General features: G+C 42.8%; 1 protein-coding gene across 10 annotated transcripts in view; it reads left to right on the top strand.

The window, feature by feature from the left end:
* LOC131927780 (inositol 1,4,5-trisphosphate receptor type 1) overlaps positions 1-19,169 on the top strand; it is a 164,093-nt gene that overhangs the window by 85,374 nt on the left and 59,550 nt on the right. For 7 of the 10 annotated variants that reach the window (XM_059283591.1, XM_059283585.1, XM_059283587.1 and 4 more), the window contains exon 1: positions 9,847-9,941. The exons of 2 other annotated variants lie outside the window; for them this stretch is intronic. In XM_059283591.1, the coding sequence (XP_059139574.1) occupies positions 9,903-9,941 (39 nt within the window). In that variant the 5' untranslated portion in view covers positions 9,847-9,902. Of the gene's footprint in view, positions 1-9,845; positions 9,942-19,169 lie in introns of those variants that run through there. One more of the 10 variants, XM_059283594.1, reaches the window with a different exon arrangement.

Here is a 19,169-nt window from a genome sequence, read left to right as displayed (position 1 = left end):
GGGGAGGTAGATCCCCGCCCCCCCCCCCCTGAAGAATGTCTACCTAATCTCCCCCCCCCCACGAAATATAATTAATATAGAAATATATACAAATTTTAAGTGTCATCGTCCACCCCCCCCCCCCCCCCCCGGAGAAAAAAGTCTGACAACACACACCAAGCCCAAGAAGTTTGTTCTCAAATGGTTCTTCACGTATTTCATTCATGAAAATGTTTGTTCACACGGGTATGTTGTTGCAAAATTTGAAAGGTACTTTGATGCAAAAGTTTTAGGAGAGTCTTCCTTGGTCGAAAAAGTATTTAAAAAACCCACCCTTCCTTCTTTGAACTAGTCTCTAAGGAGGTCAATTTCTTGCAATTAAGTGACCTCCAGCTGCAGTTCATCTTTGCAACTGGCCACATTTGCTTCAAATGTTTTGAAACAGTCTCACATCTTCTGCCTTAGGATCCAATTCAGCAAACCGCTACTAAAAATGCAGCAGGAGGTCTTTGATGATCTCGCATGTAAATGACCTGGGGGACATCTGTTGCTTTAGCTATGAAGACCTTGCACTGGTGGGTGTATAGATCAGAAATTAGATTTCCCTAATTTGTAGTTTTAGGTTCAGAAAATTTAAATGACGTGTTATGTTTGCTGCAGAGGCCAATTTTTATATTTTTTATCAGACATTAATGGCAGAAGCTTGCTTTGTTTTCCAGGAAGTCACCTATTTCTTTTCTTAACTTAAATACTAAATACCCTGCTCAGAACTTTCTCAAAACTTAGTCATTTTTACTGGTAAATCTTGCGATTCTCTGTTTGTATCCAGAGTTTCTTCCAGGCATCTCTTCGGGGGGGCGAAGCCCCCCCGAAAATTTTTTACCGCCCCCCCGAACGAAATGAAATTTATATAATTTATATAGAAAATATATACTTTTAACAGTGTCCGCCCCCCCCCCCCCCCCGAAGAAAGTTTACCGCCCCCCCCCCCCCCCGAAGATTTCAAGTGCCCCCCCGGAGAAAAAAGTCTGGAAGAAACACTGTTTGTATCTTTCAACATTGCTCTGAACTATCTGTGGTTGAGCTCATGTGACCTTATACGTTAACCATCTTCAACACATGATTCACTACACTGCGTATGTCCACATAAGTAGCACACAAAGCTTGCTGGTGAATAAATAATACAGTGCAGGAACATTGGTTGTGGAATGTTTTTCTCATTACACATCTGCTCTGCTTGTCCAACCAACCTTTCTTTATGCCACTAATGTTCTTCCTCCGTCAACAGTCAGGTAACTGGGGTTAGTCCAGTCCAAGATATAATTAGCAAATTTTTGTTTCAAATCATTGAATATATCTTCTCCGGTAACAGTGTCATAAAAGCCATCTCTTGTGTTATGTTTATGTCTTCATCCACACCTCTAATAAACACAAGCAGTTGAGAGGTGGAACAGCTGTCCAGCGACTCATTCATTGCAATTGAAAAATTGCGAAACTTGCTTGCAATTTTCGCTATTTGAGTCACAGTGTTTCACCAATGTCTGCAACACGGTGGGCAACGGTAGTTGCACCGAAAGCTACATTTTCAAATTGTTTTGCATTTTCTGGGCAAAGTTCCTCAGCCACCTCCAACAAACATTTTTTTTTCCATGGACAAAAAGATCCCCGCGGGCCGGATGAGAGGACCTCGCGGGCCGTAGTTTGGAGACCGCTGGTTTAGACAGAGCTTAGACCCTGTTGTCCGATGCCGTAAATACAAATGTTCCGATCGCCTTTGATTTTCACCAGAGCGTCACACTTGTAATGCGCGATAACGTTGTGCGCATTCAGCTGGAAAGGATCTCATTGATGACTGCGTCTGCTATTGATACAAGACAAAAGCCTGGCCACGTGACGTCTGGTAGATTAGTGTTGCCAGTTTTTTCTAGAGTAGAATCCCAGCTCCGCGCAGGAGTACAGCAAACAACCAATCGCTGGGCGTGTTTGACATTGGTAAAGTACAGATCGTTTGATTGGTCGTCGCTGGCTGGTATATGCTAGCGGCATTGTTGCACTGCTGGGTCAGTGAGGGCAGTCACTGGGGAGGCAGGGTGGGGGTGCTGATTTGGAGGGGTGGAGAGGGAGGTGTTGTACACATTTGGAGGGGTGGAGAGGGAGGTGTTGTACTGATTTGGAGGGGTGGAGAGGGCGGTGTTGTACTGATTTGGAGGGGTGGAGAGGGCGGTGTTGTACAGATTTGGAGGGGTGGAGAGGGAGGTGTTGTGCTGATTTGGAGGGGTGGAGAGGGAGGTGTTGTGCTGATTTGGAGGGGTGGAGAGGGAGGTGTTGTACACATTTGGAGGGGTGGAGAGGGAGGTGTTGTACTGATTTGGAGGGGTGGAGAGGGCGGTGTTGTACTGATTTGGAGGGGTGGAGAGGGCGGTGTTGTACAGATTTGGAGGGGTGGAGAGGGAGGTGTTGTACTGATTTGGAGGGGTGGAGAGGGAGGTGTTGTACTGATTTGGAGGGGTGGAGAGGGAGGTGTTGTACAGATTTGGAGGGGTGGAGAGGGAGGTGTTGTACTGATTTGGAGGGGTGAAGAGGGAGGTGTTGTACTGATTTGGAGGGGTGGAGAGGGCGGTGTTGTACTGATTTGGAGGGGTGGAGAGGGAGGTGTTGTACTGATTTGGAGGGGTGGAGAGGGAGGTGTTGTACTGATTTGGAGGGGTGGAGAGGGCGGTGTTGTACAGATTTGGAGGGGTAGAGAGGGAGGTGTTGTGCTGATTTCGAGGGGTGGAGAGGGCGGTGTTGTGCTGATTTGGAGGGGTGGAGAGGGAGGTGTTGTGCTGATTTGGAGGGGTGGAGAGGGAGGTGTTGTACTGATTTGGAGGGGTGGAAAGGGAGGTGTTGTACTGATTTGGAGGGGTGGAGAGGGCGGTGTTGTACAGATTTGGAGGGGTGAAGAGGGAGGTGTTGTGCTGATTTCGAGGGGTGGAGAGGGAGGTGTTGTACACATTTGGAGGGGTGGAGAGGGAGGTGTTGTACTGATTTGGAGGGGTGGAGAGGGAGGTGTTGTACTGATTTGGAGGGGTGGAGAGGGAGGTGTTGTACTGATTTGGAGGGGTGGAGAGGGAGGTGTTGTGCTGATTTGGCATGTCACCATTCACCTCCATGTGTCACCAGTCACCTCCATGTGTCACCAGTCACCTCTGTGTGTGAGCACTAGACGACTCAGTCTTCTATTGACGGGCCGCGAGTCGATGACGCCTATCAATACCCGCCAGCATGATAGTCTCTGTTGTACACCCTCTCACCAACATGGGGTTGCTAGTGTTACAATGGTTTATTGTAACATTATTTGTTCAACAACCTCACACTCAATACATGATTAGAGAGACTGCATTTCTTCTTCAAGGCATGAAAGACATCTGCATAACAGTTTAAATAAAAGGTGACTACAGCCAAAGTTGGTTGTCTTTATCTAGCCTGAAACTCAATTTTGAACCTCCACTACACATTTAAGTTGAGTTGTTATCGATTTTTTGACCAATAAACAGTGTGAAGCAGTAAGCTCTACAATGAAAGTACGTGTTTCACACTACAATGTAAAACACTACAATGTAAAACACTACAATGTAAAACACTACAATGTAAAACACTACAATGTAAAACACTACAATGTAAAACACTACAATGTAAAACACTACAATGTAAAACACTACAATGTAAAACACTACAATGTAAAACACTACAATGTAAAACACTACAATGTAAAACACTACAATGTAAAACACTACAAAGTATCTCTAAACTGTGATATCAGCCAATTAGTGAGTAACCCATTCTGTTTAGAGGTGATAACGATGCCACTTCGTTCAGTTTCTCAAATCTTGAATGACAATTCTCTGTTTCCTTATAACTTGATGTCGTGAATTCCCATTGAGAGGGTAAGCAGCAGTAGTCATTTAGACTGAGCTTGAGTGATCTTCTGTTGAAGTTTTATTTGAATTAATTTATCAAATACTTCTGAACTGTTGTTCACGAAAAGCTCGTGGGATGTTGGCAAGTCAGATGCTAGAGTTTAGCCGGGTGATAGAGTTTAGCCAGGTGATAGAGTTTAGCCAGATGCTAGAGTTTAGCCGGGAGCTAGAGTTTAGCCAGATGCTAGAGTTTAGCCGGGAGCTAGAGTTTAGCCAGGTGATAGAGTTTAGCCGGGTGATAGAGTTTAGCCGGGAGCTAGAGTTTAGCCGGGTGATAGAGTTTAGCCGGGAGCTAGAGTTTAGCCGGGAGCTAGAGTTTAGCCGGGAGCTAGAGTTTAGCCAGGTGATAGAGTTTAGCTGGGTGCAAGAGTTTAGCCAGGTGATAGAGTTTAGCCGGGAGCTAGAGTTTAGCCGGGTGATAGAGTTTAGCCGGGAGCTAGAGTTTAGCCGGGTGCAAGAGTTTAGCCGGGTAATAGAGTTTAGCCAAGTGATAAAGTTTAGCCGTCTGATAGAGTTTAGCCAGGAGATAGAGTTTAGCCGGGTGCTAGAGTTCGATTTGCTGGAACTTAGACATGAATATATGTTCAAACTTGACGCTCAATAGATTGCTGCTTTACTCTAACAATATTGGTAGAGACAGACGAAGATCTTGGTCGAAACTTGTATTGTAACTGTCCTCAATTTGTGGAAACTTGTATTGTAACTGTCCTCAATTTGTGGAAACTTGTATTGTAACTGTCCTCAATTTGTGATCTTACTATCACTAAATAATATTTTAAAAATTAAAACTGCTTAGCTGCAGAAACGTTTGTCAGATTATGTGCAAATAAAGACGGCAACATGAGACATTAGTCACGTTGTTGTGAAGATAAAACATGACACTGCTTAGACAATTGATTTAGCATTAGTGGTTTGTTATTTACGTTTGTGGGGGAAAGGTGGGTGTTCGTGTGTGAAAAGGTGTGAGTGTGAAAAGGTGTGAGTGCGAAAAGGTGTGATTGTGTATACGTGTGCGTGTGTGTGTAGAAAGGTGTGTCTACCCACGAGGCAAGTCAGAATGAAATCATGTAAATGACGAGATGGAATGATGATGGCTTTGAGAACCGTCCTCCCGCCGCCACCCCCCCCCCCCTCCCCGCCATCCCCGTCTGTATTGGACAGCACCCAGGTTTTCTCTTGACGCTTCTTGTCTTATATCATCCTAAGATATCCACAGTATGTTATTGACTTTCACCAACATATTTTAGGTGATATGTTCACATTGTATGTTCATCAGCTATTTTCAATCATCTTTAACCTCCGTATGCCAATATTCTCTGTTGCTATGTTGTCACCACAAAATGAATCTTTAAGTCACGTGTGTAATGGGCTGGATTCAATAGTTTTACGTGGTTTCTTTTCATCTCGTGAATATTCTTATTTTTCAAACAAATATTTGTTTAAGATAAGAAGTAAGTACACAATGCTAAACGTTTGAGGTATATTTGAATCTTAAAGTCTTCCAGATATCAGTACCGAACAAAACCGAACGTTAATTCAAAAATACAACAATTGAAGTCTTCCAGCACAATGGCCTCCTACAATAGGGTCCCCGCAAAAATGAAAATTAACGGGTCGTCTGTTAACTGTCGTCACTAGCTGACCGCCATGATGTCACATGTCTAGACTGTTACAACCGTTATAGTATCTAATTCACCTCATCCTACAGCCTACCTGAACATTATATTGCTAACTTTAACAATCTTCCTTGCCCAATATCATGTGTCAGATTCCCCCGATCCCTTGCCCATAGTGACAATCCCCCTCGATCCCTTGCCCATAATGACAGTCCTCCTGATGGTTACACCTAAATTTATTTAAGACATGTATGGGGTACAAAGTACCAGTATGAGTACCTCATATCAATACACTGGTCCTAGCGCTCTAGTAGTCTCACGGTCCTCACAATATTTTCAGCCAGCGACCCCACCCAAGCTGAATCCGCCCCTGCCATGTGTTGGGCTGTTAGGCCAGTGGGTAGAATAGACATGTGAATAAGATGGGCCACTGACGAGCAAGTACCGCAAATATCCGCCCCTGCCATGTGTTGGGCTGTTAGGCCAGTGGGTAGAATAGACATGTGAATAAGATGGGCCACTGACGAGCAAGTACCTCAAATATCCGCCCCTGCCATGTGTTGGGCTGTTAGGCAAGCATCAGCCAAAACAAACAAACATCAACTGGGCCTAACTATGAATTCATCTGATGGATAAATAGCAAACAGTCCTCAGCTGTCGGAATGGCGCTAATGTCATTTTGTTGGATTCAGATTTCCGTTAGTCTGTGATGTGGGGAGCTCTCGAATTAGTTGAGGAATGTGTACAAAGGTAGGCGCTTTTACCTGTCCATAGACTTTTCTTTCTCGTGCTGCTCTTCATATCCCATCAACCCCGGAAGTCTAATGGCATCTCTGGGGTAGCTTTCTGGTGTCGTTAATCATGGGACGGGGCCAGAGTCCAAGCTAAGACTTCTGTCTGTGGAGACGTTTTTAAATCAACTGATGTGGGTACAACAGCCAAAACAATTCCCTGGTCGTTTTAAAATTGACGAGAAACAGTTGAATGAGATCCTTGAGAAACAGTTTAATTATGATCTTTTAGAAAACGTTTAATAAGATCTTTGAAAAACAGTTTAATGAGAACAAATAAGCTGGATGTACACATCAGACATGAACAAATCAGCTGGATGTACACATCAAACATGAACAAATCAGCTGGATGTACAAATCAAAAATGAACAAATCAGCTGGATGTACTCACCAAACATGAACAAATCAGCTGGATGTACACATCAGACATGAACAAATCAGCTGGATGTACACATCAAACATGAACAAATCAGCTGGATGTACACATCAGACATGAACAAATCAGCTGGATGTACACATCAGACATGAACAAATCAGATGGATGTACACATCAAACATGAACAAATCAGCTGGATGTACACATCAGACATGAACAAATCAGCTGGATGTACACATCAGACATGAACAAATCAGCTGGATGTACACATCAGACATGAACAAATCAGCTGGATGTACACATCAAACATGAACAAATCAGCTGGATGTACACATCAGACATGAACGAATCAGCTGGATGTACACATCAGACATGAACAAATCAGCTGGATGTACACATCAGACATGAACAAATCAGCTGGATGTACACATCAAACATGAACAAATCAGCTGGATGTACACATCAGACATGAACAAATCAGTTGGGAAAATCAAACATGAAGAGTTAAACAAAAGCTTGATCAAATATTGGCTTCTTGCACACACATTTAAACGGTTCTTTTATTGGGCCACTTAATGCTACAGGAGTAACGGTAACGATCTGTACCTGCCATGTACACACACACACACACACACACATATATATATATATATATATATATATATATATATATATATATATATATATATATATATATATATATATATATATATATATAATATTTTAAAAAGGAATTTCAATTTTATCTTTATATCACGATAGCTAATTGCATAAAGAACGTTAAATGTGATTTCCTTTATTGAGTGCAGGTGGTAAAACTTGGCTTTTTTATCGTAAGTGAACCGAGTTTTCCAGGGTCATTCTGTCTGGGGTATTAATAGTATATTGCTCGACCAGCTGGGTTCTGTGATAGCGTTATACGTTGGAGCTGTATGCAACCATCTTTTTGTGATATCTTTATATGTTGGAGCTGTATGCAACCATCTGTTTGTGATATCTTTATATGTTGGAGCTGTATGCAACCATCTTTTTGTGATATCTTTATATGTTGGAGCTGTATGCAACCATCTTTTTGTGATATCTTTATATGTTGGAGCTGTATGCAACCATCTTTTTGTGATATCTTTATATGTTGGAGCTGTATGCAACCATTTTGTTTTGAGCAATGATTTTGTAGTGAGCATTATTTGTTGGGAATCATGCTTGTGTATAAAGTAATGTTTCTATTGTAGTCGTTGCTTTAGGGCATGTATAAAGGAAGGTTTGTCGTTGCTTTAAGGTGTGTATAAAGTAAGGTTTGTCATAGCTTTAGGGTATGTATAAAGTATTTCATTGCTTTAGGGTATGTATAAAGTATTTCATTGCTTTAGGGTATGTATAAAGTATTTCATTGCTTTAGGGTATGTATAAAGTAAGGTTTGTCGTAGCTTTAGGGTATGTATAAAGTAAGGTTTGTCGTTGCTTTATGTATAAAGTAAGGTTTGTCATAGCTTTAGGGTATGTATAAAGTAAGGTTTGTCATTGCTTTATGTGTAAAGTAAGGTTTGTCATTGCTTTATGTGTAAAGTAAGGTTTGTCATAGCTTTATGTATAAAGTAAGGTTTGTCATAGCTTTAGGGTATGTATAAAGTAAGGTTTGTCATAGCTTTATGTGTAAAGTAAGGTTTGTCATTGCTTTATGTGTAAAGTAAGGTTTGTCATTGCCTTATGTGTAAAGTAAGGTTTGTCATAGCTTTATGTATAAAGTAAGGTTTGTCATTGCTTTATGTGTAAAGTAAGGTTTGTCATTGCTTTATGTGTAAAGAAGAGAAATGTACTGAGTGGCTATAGATCTCTGTTGACACCTGAAGTCTAAACAAACAGACGGATGGGGTTTGGTGTGGCAGTACAGGTACCTGGGGGAGGTGCTCCTGGAGTGCGGTCACGTGGCATGCCTCAAGTTGTTCATTTTACAGATCTATTCAGTTACCGCATGGTAGATTGTTCAAGCCATCACGATAGACGTCTGTTCATTCAGTGCAGCCATCTTGAATGGTAGACTTCTGTTCATTAAGAAACATATAATTTGGCCCATTGAGTTTTGGAGTTTAGGCAAGCATTTGTTCCATATCGTGATCCAGCTGTGACATTTGAATACAGGGGGGAGACGAGGTAATCAAGATAACCTGCTTCTTTCATCCTCTCCCCGCCCTCCCCGCCCACTCTATTGTATGCTGTATCCCATCTGGACACGGTTGTACAGAGAAAAAAATGAGACTTAGTACAATGGAAATCTTCCAATATGAGCTTTGAAAAAACGAGTGTGAGGATATGGCAGCGTGGTGATAGTGCCGAGACTTGTAGAGTGCTGCACCCAGGAGTTTGTTAGAAAAGATGTTGGGAAGTTGTTTGAGAAAATACCACGATAGTTGCTTGTTGTTTTTTTATCGTGCTGAGCTGAAGGCTGGAGTTATGCCATCATTTCTGGGACTATTGTTTACTTTAGACCAACTTAAAACGTCGACTACATTATGTGCTAATGTAAAAACAGTGCCATCTATCACCTATCCTTGTATTTACATACAGTTTTTGTGTGCCTGTTACCAGCAGGAATTATTTATCTTTTGACATCAGTATGTTCGCGTAGGAAGCCACTGAGGCAGCTGCAAGCAGGCACACAACCGAGGGACTACTTTTTTGCTTCAGTTTGTTGAGTAGATCTGTGAAATCATTCGAGGGACGCAGATATTTCTTCTGTTTGAAAGACGGTCTTAAATGGAGGATTTTCATTCGACTTCGTTACTTTTAACTCTAAACAATCAAATGTATGGATAAAAACACCCACTACATGTCTAGATAAATAGTTTGATCAATGATTCCGTCGGAATGTTTTCTTTGAAGACTTCTTTGAAGTGTTACAACTGCTAATATTTCATTTTGGATTGACCGTGTAATGACATGTTTGTCATGGACAGTGGCTTTCCCACCTTACCCAGCTTCTGATTTCCATTTCACATTTAGCCAGTCCATACAGTTGAAAAGCTGACATTTTTTTGTGATTTACAGTTTTAAATGACCAGTTTGTTAGAGAATGAGATTTAAAATCTGGCCATTTTGTGATTTAAAATTAAAGTATTGCCAGGTTGTAATATATTTTATTTGAAATCTGGCCACTTTGTGATTTGGATTGGAACTCTCCAACATGTCCAGGTCAATGCGAAGACAAGACTCGGACATGCAGGTAAGCTGTGAGTCCAGGTTTAGATCGCGCTCTTGTTGTCTCTGTTTAACGCTACGTGTAATACAGTGGCTGTAGTATATGCTAGCATATTGGTAGCTTGCTCTAAAGGCAGTACAGTGGCTGTAGTATATGCTAGCATATTGGTAGCTTGCTCTAAAGGCAGTACAGTGGCTGTAGTATATGCTAGCATATTGGTAGCTTGCTCTAAAGGCAGTACAGTGGCTGTAGTATATGCTAGCATATTGGTAGCTTGCTCTAAAGGCAGTACAGTGGCTGTAGTATATGCTAGCATATTGGTAGCTTGCTCTAAAGGCAGTACAGTGGCTGTAGTATATGCTAGCATATTGGTAGCTTGCTCTAAAGGCATTACCGTGGCTGTAGTATATGCTAGCATATTGGTAACTTGCTCTAAAGGCATTACCGTGGCTGTAGTATATGCTAGCATATTGTTAGCTTGTGCTACAGACTATGCTAGTATATTGGTAACTTGTGCTACAGACTATGCTAGTATATTGGTAACTTAATAATACAGTGGCTGTAGTATATGCGAGCACCCAGATTATTCCCCCCCCCCCCTTTGAAGCTGCTTGTAGCAATTACTAAACCCACATCTCCCTACAGGTAGCAAGTCGTTAATCGTTATCATACCTGCCAATACATTCTCTACGATAGCGCCTCAAGCCAACTTCCACCCTCAATGTTAACACATATCAACCCCTACCACAGTCAATGTTAACACATACCAACCCCTACCACAGCCAATGTTAACACAATACCAACAGCCACAGCCAATGTTAACACAATACCACCAGCCACAGCCAATGTTAACACAATACCACCAACCACAGCCAATGTTAACACAATACCACCAACGACAGCCAATGTTAACACAATACCACCAACGACAGCCAATGTTAACACATACCACCAACGACAGCCAATGTTAACACAATACCACCAACCACAGCCAATGTTAACACATACCACCAACGACAGATAACTTAATATTTAGTGATGGACGATGCTTTCTACTGTCTGTCATTTGTATTTACTCCGCAATAAAAACCATTCTACAGTGTGACAGTGTGTAACTAGAGGTGTGACAGTGTGTAACTAGAGGTGTGACAGTGTGTTAAGATTAGAGGTGTGACAGTGTGTTAAGATTAGAGGTGTGACAGTGTGTTAAGACTAGAGGTGTGACAGTGTGTAACTAGAGGTGTGACAGTGTGTAACTAGAGGTGTGACAGTGTGTTAAGATTAGACGTGTGACAGTGTGTTAAGATTAGAGGTGTGACAGTGTGTTAAGACTAGAGGTGTGACAGTGTGTAACTAGAGGTGTGACAGTGTGTTAAGACTAGAGGTGTGACAGTGTGTAACTAGAGGTGTGACAGTGTGTTAAGACTAGAGGTGTGACAGTGTGTAACTAGAGGTGTGACAGTGTGTAACTAGAGGTGTGACAGTGTGTTAAGACTAGAGGTGTGACAGTGTGTTACTAGAGGTGTGACAGTGTGTAACTAGAGGTGTGACAGTGTGTTAAGACTAGAGGTGTGACAGTGTGTAACTAGAGGTGTGACAGTGTGTTAAGACTAGAGGTGTGACAGTGTGTAACTAGAGGTGTGACAGTGTGTTAAGACTAGAGGTGTGACAGTGTGTAACTAGAGGTGTGACAGTGTGTTACTAGAGGTGTGACAGTGTGTTACTAGAGGTGTGACAGTGTGTTACTAGAGGTGTGACAGTGTGTTACTAGAGGTGTGACAGTGTGTAACTAGAGGTGTGACAGTGTGTTAAGACTAGAGGTGTGACAGTGTGTAACTAGAGGTGTGACAGTGTGTTAAGACTAGAGGTGTGACAGTGTGTAACTAGAGGTGTGACAGTGTGTTAAGACTAGAGGTGTGACAGTGTGTAACTAGAGGTGTGACAGTGTGTTACTAGAGGTGTGACAGTGTGTTACTAGAGGTGTGACAGTGTGTTACTAGAGGTGTGACAGTGTGTTACTAGAGGTGTGACAGTGTGTTACTAGAGGTGTGACAGTGTGTAACTAGAGGTGTGACAGTGTGTTAAGACTAGAGGTGTGACAGTGTGTAACTAGAGGTGTGACAGTGTGTTAAGACTAGAGGTGTGACAGTGTGTAACTAGAGGTGTGACAGTGTGTAACTAGAGGTGTGACAGTGTGATAAGACTAGAGGTGTGACAGTGTGTAACTAGAGGTGTGACAGTGTGTTACTAGAGGTGTGACAGTGTGTAACTAGAGGTGTGACAGTGTGTTAAGACTAGAGGTGTGACAGTGTGTAACTAGAGGTGTGACAGTGTGTTAAGACTAGAGGTGTGACAGTGTGTAACTAGAGGTGTGACAGTGTGTTAAGACTAGAGGTGTGACAGTGTGTAACTAGAGGTGTGACAGTGTGTTACTAGAGGTGTGACAGTGTGTTACTAGAGGTGTGACAGTGTGTTACTAGAGGTGTGACAGTGTGTTACTAGAGGTGTGACAGTGTGTTACTAGAGGTGTGACAGTGTGTTACTAGAGGTGTAACAGTGTGTTACTAGAGGTGTGACAGTGTGTAACTAGAGGTGTGACAGTGTGTTAAGACTAGAGGTGTGACAGTGTGTAACTAGAGGTGTGACAGTGTGTTAAGACTAGAGGTGTGACAGTGTGTAACTAGAGGTGTGACAGTGTGTTAAGACTAGAGGTGTGACAGTGCGTTACTAGAGGTGTGACAGTGTGTTACTAGAGGTGTGACAGTGTGTTACTAGAGGTGTGACAGTGTGTTACTAGAGGTGTGACAGTGTGTTACTAGAGGTGTGACAGTGTGTAACTAGAGGTGTGACAGTGTGTTAAGACTAGAGGTGTGACAGTGTGTAACTAGAGGTGTGACAGTGTGTTAAGACTAGAGGTGTGAGAGTGTGTAACTAGAGATGTGACAGTGTGTAACTAGAGGTGTCACAGTGTGTAACTAGAGGTGTCACAGTGTGTAACTAGAGGTGTGACAATGTGTAACTAGAGGTGTGACAGTGTGTAACTAGAGGTGTGACAGTGTGTAACTAGAGGTGTGACAGTGTGTAACTAGAGGTGTGACAGTGTGTAACTAGAGGTGTGACAGTGTGTTAAGACTAGAGGTGTGACAGTGTGTTAAGACTAGAGGTGTGACAGTGTGTTAAGACTAAAACACATCTTATACATCGGTTGTTCTCGGCTCTTTCCGTGACACTAAAACCTATGTACGTGACACCAAAACCTATGTACGTGACACCAAAACCTGTGTACGTGACACAAAAACATATCCTATGTACGTGACACCAAAACCTGTGTACGTGATACCAAAACCTGTGTGCGTGACACAAAACCTATGTACGTGACACCAAAACCTGTGTACGTGACACCAAAACCTTTGGACGTGACACCAAAACCTATGCAGAGTTTCTTCCAGGCCCCCCCCCCCGAACGAAATGAAATTTATATAATTTATATAGAAAATATATACTTTTAACAGTGTTCGCCCCCCCCCCCCCCCGAAGAAAGTTTACCGCCCCCCCCCCCCCGAAGATTTCAAGTGCCCCCCCCCCCCCGGAGAAAAAAGTCTGGAAGAAACACTGAACCTATGTACGTGACACAAAAACATATCCTATGTACGTGACACCAAAACCTATGTACTTGACACCAAAACCTATGTATCTGACGCCAAAGCCTATGAACATGACACCAAAACCTGTGTACTTGACACCAAAACCTGTGTACTTGACACCAAAACCTGTGTACGTGACACCAAAACCTATGTACGTGACACCAAAACCTATGTACGTGACACCATAACCTGTGAAAGTGACACTAACTTTACTAATGCCTACAACCATCCATGTTTTTTGAGGTAGATTTCGCCAAGTTTGACAGTTAAATTGTTCATTGATAACTGGAGTTTTCTTCAATTGACACTTGCTTTTCGGTCAAGAAAATCAAAATAATCTAACAATTTTAGACAAGTTAGCCCAAGTTTTCAGTTTTTAGAACATTTGAAGCCTATCTGGGCAGCGAGTTAGTTGTAGGTGAGGATAGGCTTGTCGCATTGACACAACCCAGTATTGAGTCGTCTAAAAATAAAGTAAATTCCCGTTCTGTGTTTAAACTATCGAAATTCTTTGTGTGACATTCCTATGTAACATGTGTCTGGTGTACATAGTTCTGGTAACTGGATTGGAATGGAGTGCTCTAATAATATAATAAGCCATGTTCTATTGGAGTGGTTCTCTCGTATTCCGTTCAAAAAGTCTCCGTCGTATTGTGAACAACATGTCTCCGTCGTATTGTGAACAACATCTCTCCGTCATATTGTGAACAACATCTCTCCGTCGTATTGTGAACAACATGTCTCCGTCGTATTGTGAACAACATGTCTCCGTCGTATTGTGAACAACATGTCTCCGTCGTATTGTGAACAACATGTCTCCGTCGTATTGTGAACAACATGTCTCCGTCGTATTGTGAACAACATGTCTCCGTCGTATTGTGAACAACATCTCTCAGTCATATTGTGAACAACATCTCTCCGTCGTATTGTGTACAACATGTCTCCGTCGTATTGTGAACAACATCTCTCCGTCGTATTGTGAACAACATGTCTCCGTCGTATTGTGAACGTGTCTCCGTCGTATTGTGAACAACATCTCTCCGTCATATTGTGTACAACATGTCTCCGTCGTATTGTGAACAACATCTCTCCGTCGTATTGTGAACAACATGTCTCCGTCGTATTGTGAACGTGTCTCCGTCGTATTGTGAACAACATCTCTCCGTCATATTGTGAACAACATCTCTCCGTCGTATTGTGAACATGTCTCCGTCGTATTGTGAACAACATGTCTCCGTCGTATTGTGAACAACATGTCTACGTCGTATTGTGAACAACATGTCTCCGTCGTATTGTGAACATGTCTCCGTCGTATTGTGAACAACATGTCTACGTCGTATTGTGAACAACATGTCTCCGTCGTATTGTGAACATGTCTACGTCGTATTGTGAACAACGTGTCTCCGTCGTATTGTGAACAACATGTCTCCGTCGTATTGTGAACAACATGTCTCCGTCGTATTGTGAACAACATGTCTCCGTCGTATTGTGAACGTGTCTCCGTCGTATTGTGAACATGTCTCCGTCGTATTGTGAACAACGTGTCTACGTCGTATTGTGAACAACATGTCTCCGTCATATTGTGAACAACATGTCTCCGTCGTATTGTGAACAACATGTCTCCGTCGTATTGTGAACAACATGTCTCCGTCGTATTGTGAACAACATGTCTCCGTCGTATTGTGAACGTGTCTCCCTCGTATTGTGAACATGTCTCCGTCGTATTGTGAACAACATGTCTCCGTCGTATTGTGAACAACATGTCTCCGTCATATTGTGAACATGTCTCCGTCGTATTGTGAACAACATGTCTCCGTCGTATTGTGAACAACATGTCTCCGTCGTATTGTGAACAACGTGTCTACGTCGTATTGTGAACAACATGTCTACGTCGTATTGTGAACAACATGTCTCCGTCGTATTGTGAACAACATGTCTCCGTCGTATTGTGAACAACATGTCTCCGTCGTATTGTGAACAACATGTCTACGTCGTAATGTGAACAACATGTCTACGTCGTATTGTGAACAACATGTCTCCGTCGTATTGTGAACAACATGTCTCCGTCGTATTGTGAACAACATGTCTCCGTCGTATTGTGAACAACATGTCTCCGTCATATTGTGAACATGTCTCCGTCGTATTGTGAACAACATGTCTCCGTCGTATTGTGAACGTGTCTCCGTCGTATTGTGAACAACATGTCTCCGTGGTATTGTGAACAACATGTCTCCGTCGTATTGTGAACAACATGTCTACGTCGTATTGTGAACAACATGTCTCCGTCGTATTGTGAACAACATGTCTCCGTCGTATTGTGAACAACATGTCTCCGTCGTATTGTGAACAACATGTCTACGTCGTATTGTGAACAACATGTCTCCGTCGTATTGTGAACATGTCTCCGTCGTATTGTGAACAACATGTCTCCGTCGTATTGTGAACAACATGTCTCCGTCGTATTGTGAACATGTCTCCGTCGTATTGTGAACAACATGTCTCCGTCGAATTGCGAACAACATGTCTACGTCGTATTGTGAACAACATGTCTCCGTCGTATTGTGAAGAACATGTCTCCGTCGTATTGTGAACAACATGTCTCCGTCGTATTGTGAACATGTCTCCGTCGTATTGTGAACAACATGTCTCCGTCGAATTGTGAACAATATGTCTACGTCGTATTGTGAACAACATGTCTCCGTCGTATTGTGAACAACATGTCTCCGTCGTATTGTGAACGTGTCTCCGTCGTATTGTGAACAACATGTCTCCGTCATATTGTGAACAACGTTTCTCCGTCGTATTGTGAACAACATGTCTCCGTCGTATTGTGAACAACGTGTCTCCGTCGTATTGTGAACAACATCTCTCCGTCGTATTGTGAACAACATGTCTCCGTCATATTGTGAACAACGTTTCTCCGTCGTATTGTGAACAACATGTCTCCGTCGTATTGTGAACAACGTGTCTCCGTCGTATTGTGAACAACATCTCTCCGTCGTATTGTGAACAACATGTCTCCGTCGTATTGTGAACAACGTGTCTCCGTCGTATTGTGAACAACATCTCTCCGTCGTATTGTGAACAACATGTCTCCGTCGTATTGTGAACAACATGTCTCCGTCGTATTGTGAACATCATATCTCCGTCGATGTCTACCATCATGACCTCACCATGAGGGTAACGTCCCTAAGAGACGGCTGGATTTTTTTTTAGATCAAAGTTTGAACTATGTCAACTGGCTGACATAATCCCTATGGATACATTCCTGCTTGACAGTCCCTAGCAAATAATTCATGTTTGTTTTGTGTAGACCAGCATCCCCCTACTTGACTGAATAATGGACTCATCTACTTGACTGACTACGGGATGTACCTTCTTGACTGACTAATGGACTCATCTACTTGACTGACTAATCGATGGACCTACTTGACTGACTAATGGATGGACCTACTTGACTGACTAATGGATGGACCTACTTGACTGACTACTGGACCCACCTACTTGACTGACTAATGGATGGACCTCTTGACTGACTAATGGACCCACCTACTTGACTGACTAATGGACCAACCTACTTGACTGACTAATGGATGGACCTACTTGACTGACTAATGGATGGACCTACTTGACTGACTAATGGATGGACCTACTTGACTGACTAATGGACCCACCTACTTGACTGACTAATGGATGGACCTACTTGACTGACTAATGGACCAACCTACTTGACTGACTAATGGATGGACCTACTTGACTGACTAATGGATGGACCTACTTGACTGACTAACGAACTCATCTACTTGACTGACTAATGGATGGACCTACTTGACTGACTAATGGATGGACCTACTTGACTGACTAATGGATGGACCTACTTGACTGACTAATGGATGGACCTACTTGACTGAGTAATGGATGGACCTACTTGACTGACTAATGGACCCACCTACTTGACTGACTAATGGATGGACCTACTTGACTGACTACTGGACCCACCTACTTGACTGACTAATGGACCCACCTACTTGACTGACTAATGGATGGACCTACTTGACTGACTAATGGATGGACCTACTTGACTGACTAATGGACCCACGTACTTGACTGACTAATGGATGGACCTACTTGACTGACTAATGGACCCACCTACTTGACTGACTAATGGATGGACCTACTTGACTGACTAATGGATGGACCTACTTTACTGACTAATGGATGGACCTACTTGACTGACTAATGGACCCACGTACTTGACTGACTAATGGATGGACCTACTTGACTGACTAATGGATGGACCTACTTGACTGACTAATGGACCCACCTACTTGACTGACTAATGGATGGACCTACTTGACTGACTAATGGATGGACCTACTTGACTGACTAATGGATGGACCTACTTGACTGACTACTGGACCCACCTACTTGACTGACTAATGGACCCACCTACTTGACTGACTAATGGATGGACCTACTTGACTGACTAATGGATGGACCTACTTGACTGACTAATGGATGGACCTACTTGACTGACTAATGGATGGACCTACTTGACTGACTAATGGACCCACCTACTTGACTGACTAATGGACCCACCTACTTGACTGACTAATGGATGGACCTACTTGACTGACTAATGGATGGACCTACTTGACTGACTAATGGACCCACCTACTTGACTGACTATGGATGGACCTACTTGACTGACTAATGGATGGACCTACTTGACTGACTAATGGATGGACCTACTTGACTGACTACTGGACCCACCTACTTGACTGACTAATGGACCCACCTACTTGACTGACTAATGGATGGACCTACTTGACTGACTAATGGATGGACCTATTTGACTGACTAATGGATGGACCTACTTGACTGACTAATGGATGGACCTACTTGACTGACTAATGGACCCACCTACTTGACTTACTAATGGACCCACCTACTTGACTGACTAATGGATGGACCTACTTGACTGACTAATGGATGGACCTACTTGACTGACTAATGGATGGACCTACTTGACTGACTAATGGATGGACCTACTTGACTGACTAATGGATGGACCTACTTGACTGACTAATGGACCCACGTACTTGACTGACTAATGGATGGACCTACTTGACTGACTAATGGACCCACCTACTTGACTGACTAATGGACCCACCTACTTGACTGACTAATGGATGGACCTACTTGACTGACTAATGGATGGACCTACTTGACTGACTAATGGATGGACCTACTTGACTGACTACTGGACCCACCTACTTGACTGACTAATGGACCCACCTACTTGACTGACTAATGGATGGACCTACTTGACTGACTAATGGATGGACCTACTTGACTGACTAATGGATGGACCTACTTGACTGACTAATGGATGGACCTACTTGACTGACTAATGGACCCACCTACTTGACTGACTAATGGACCCACCTACTTGACTGACTAATGGATGGACCTACTTGACTGACTAATGGATGGACCTACTTGACTGACTAATGGACCCACCTACTTGACTGACTAATGGATGGACCTACTTGACTGACTAATGGATGGACCTACTTGACTGACTAATGGATGGACCTACTTGACT

This window comes from Physella acuta, unplaced genomic scaffold, assembly GCF_028476545.2.
Source record: "Physella acuta isolate Inbredline_101_S28 unplaced genomic scaffold, ASM2847654v3 ptg001440l, whole genome shotgun sequence".
Classification (NCBI taxonomy): domain Eukaryota; kingdom Metazoa; phylum Mollusca; class Gastropoda; family Physidae; genus Physella; species Physella acuta.
Note: the sequence above shows the minus strand (reverse complement) of the source record. Positions and strands in the feature narration are given on the sequence as shown.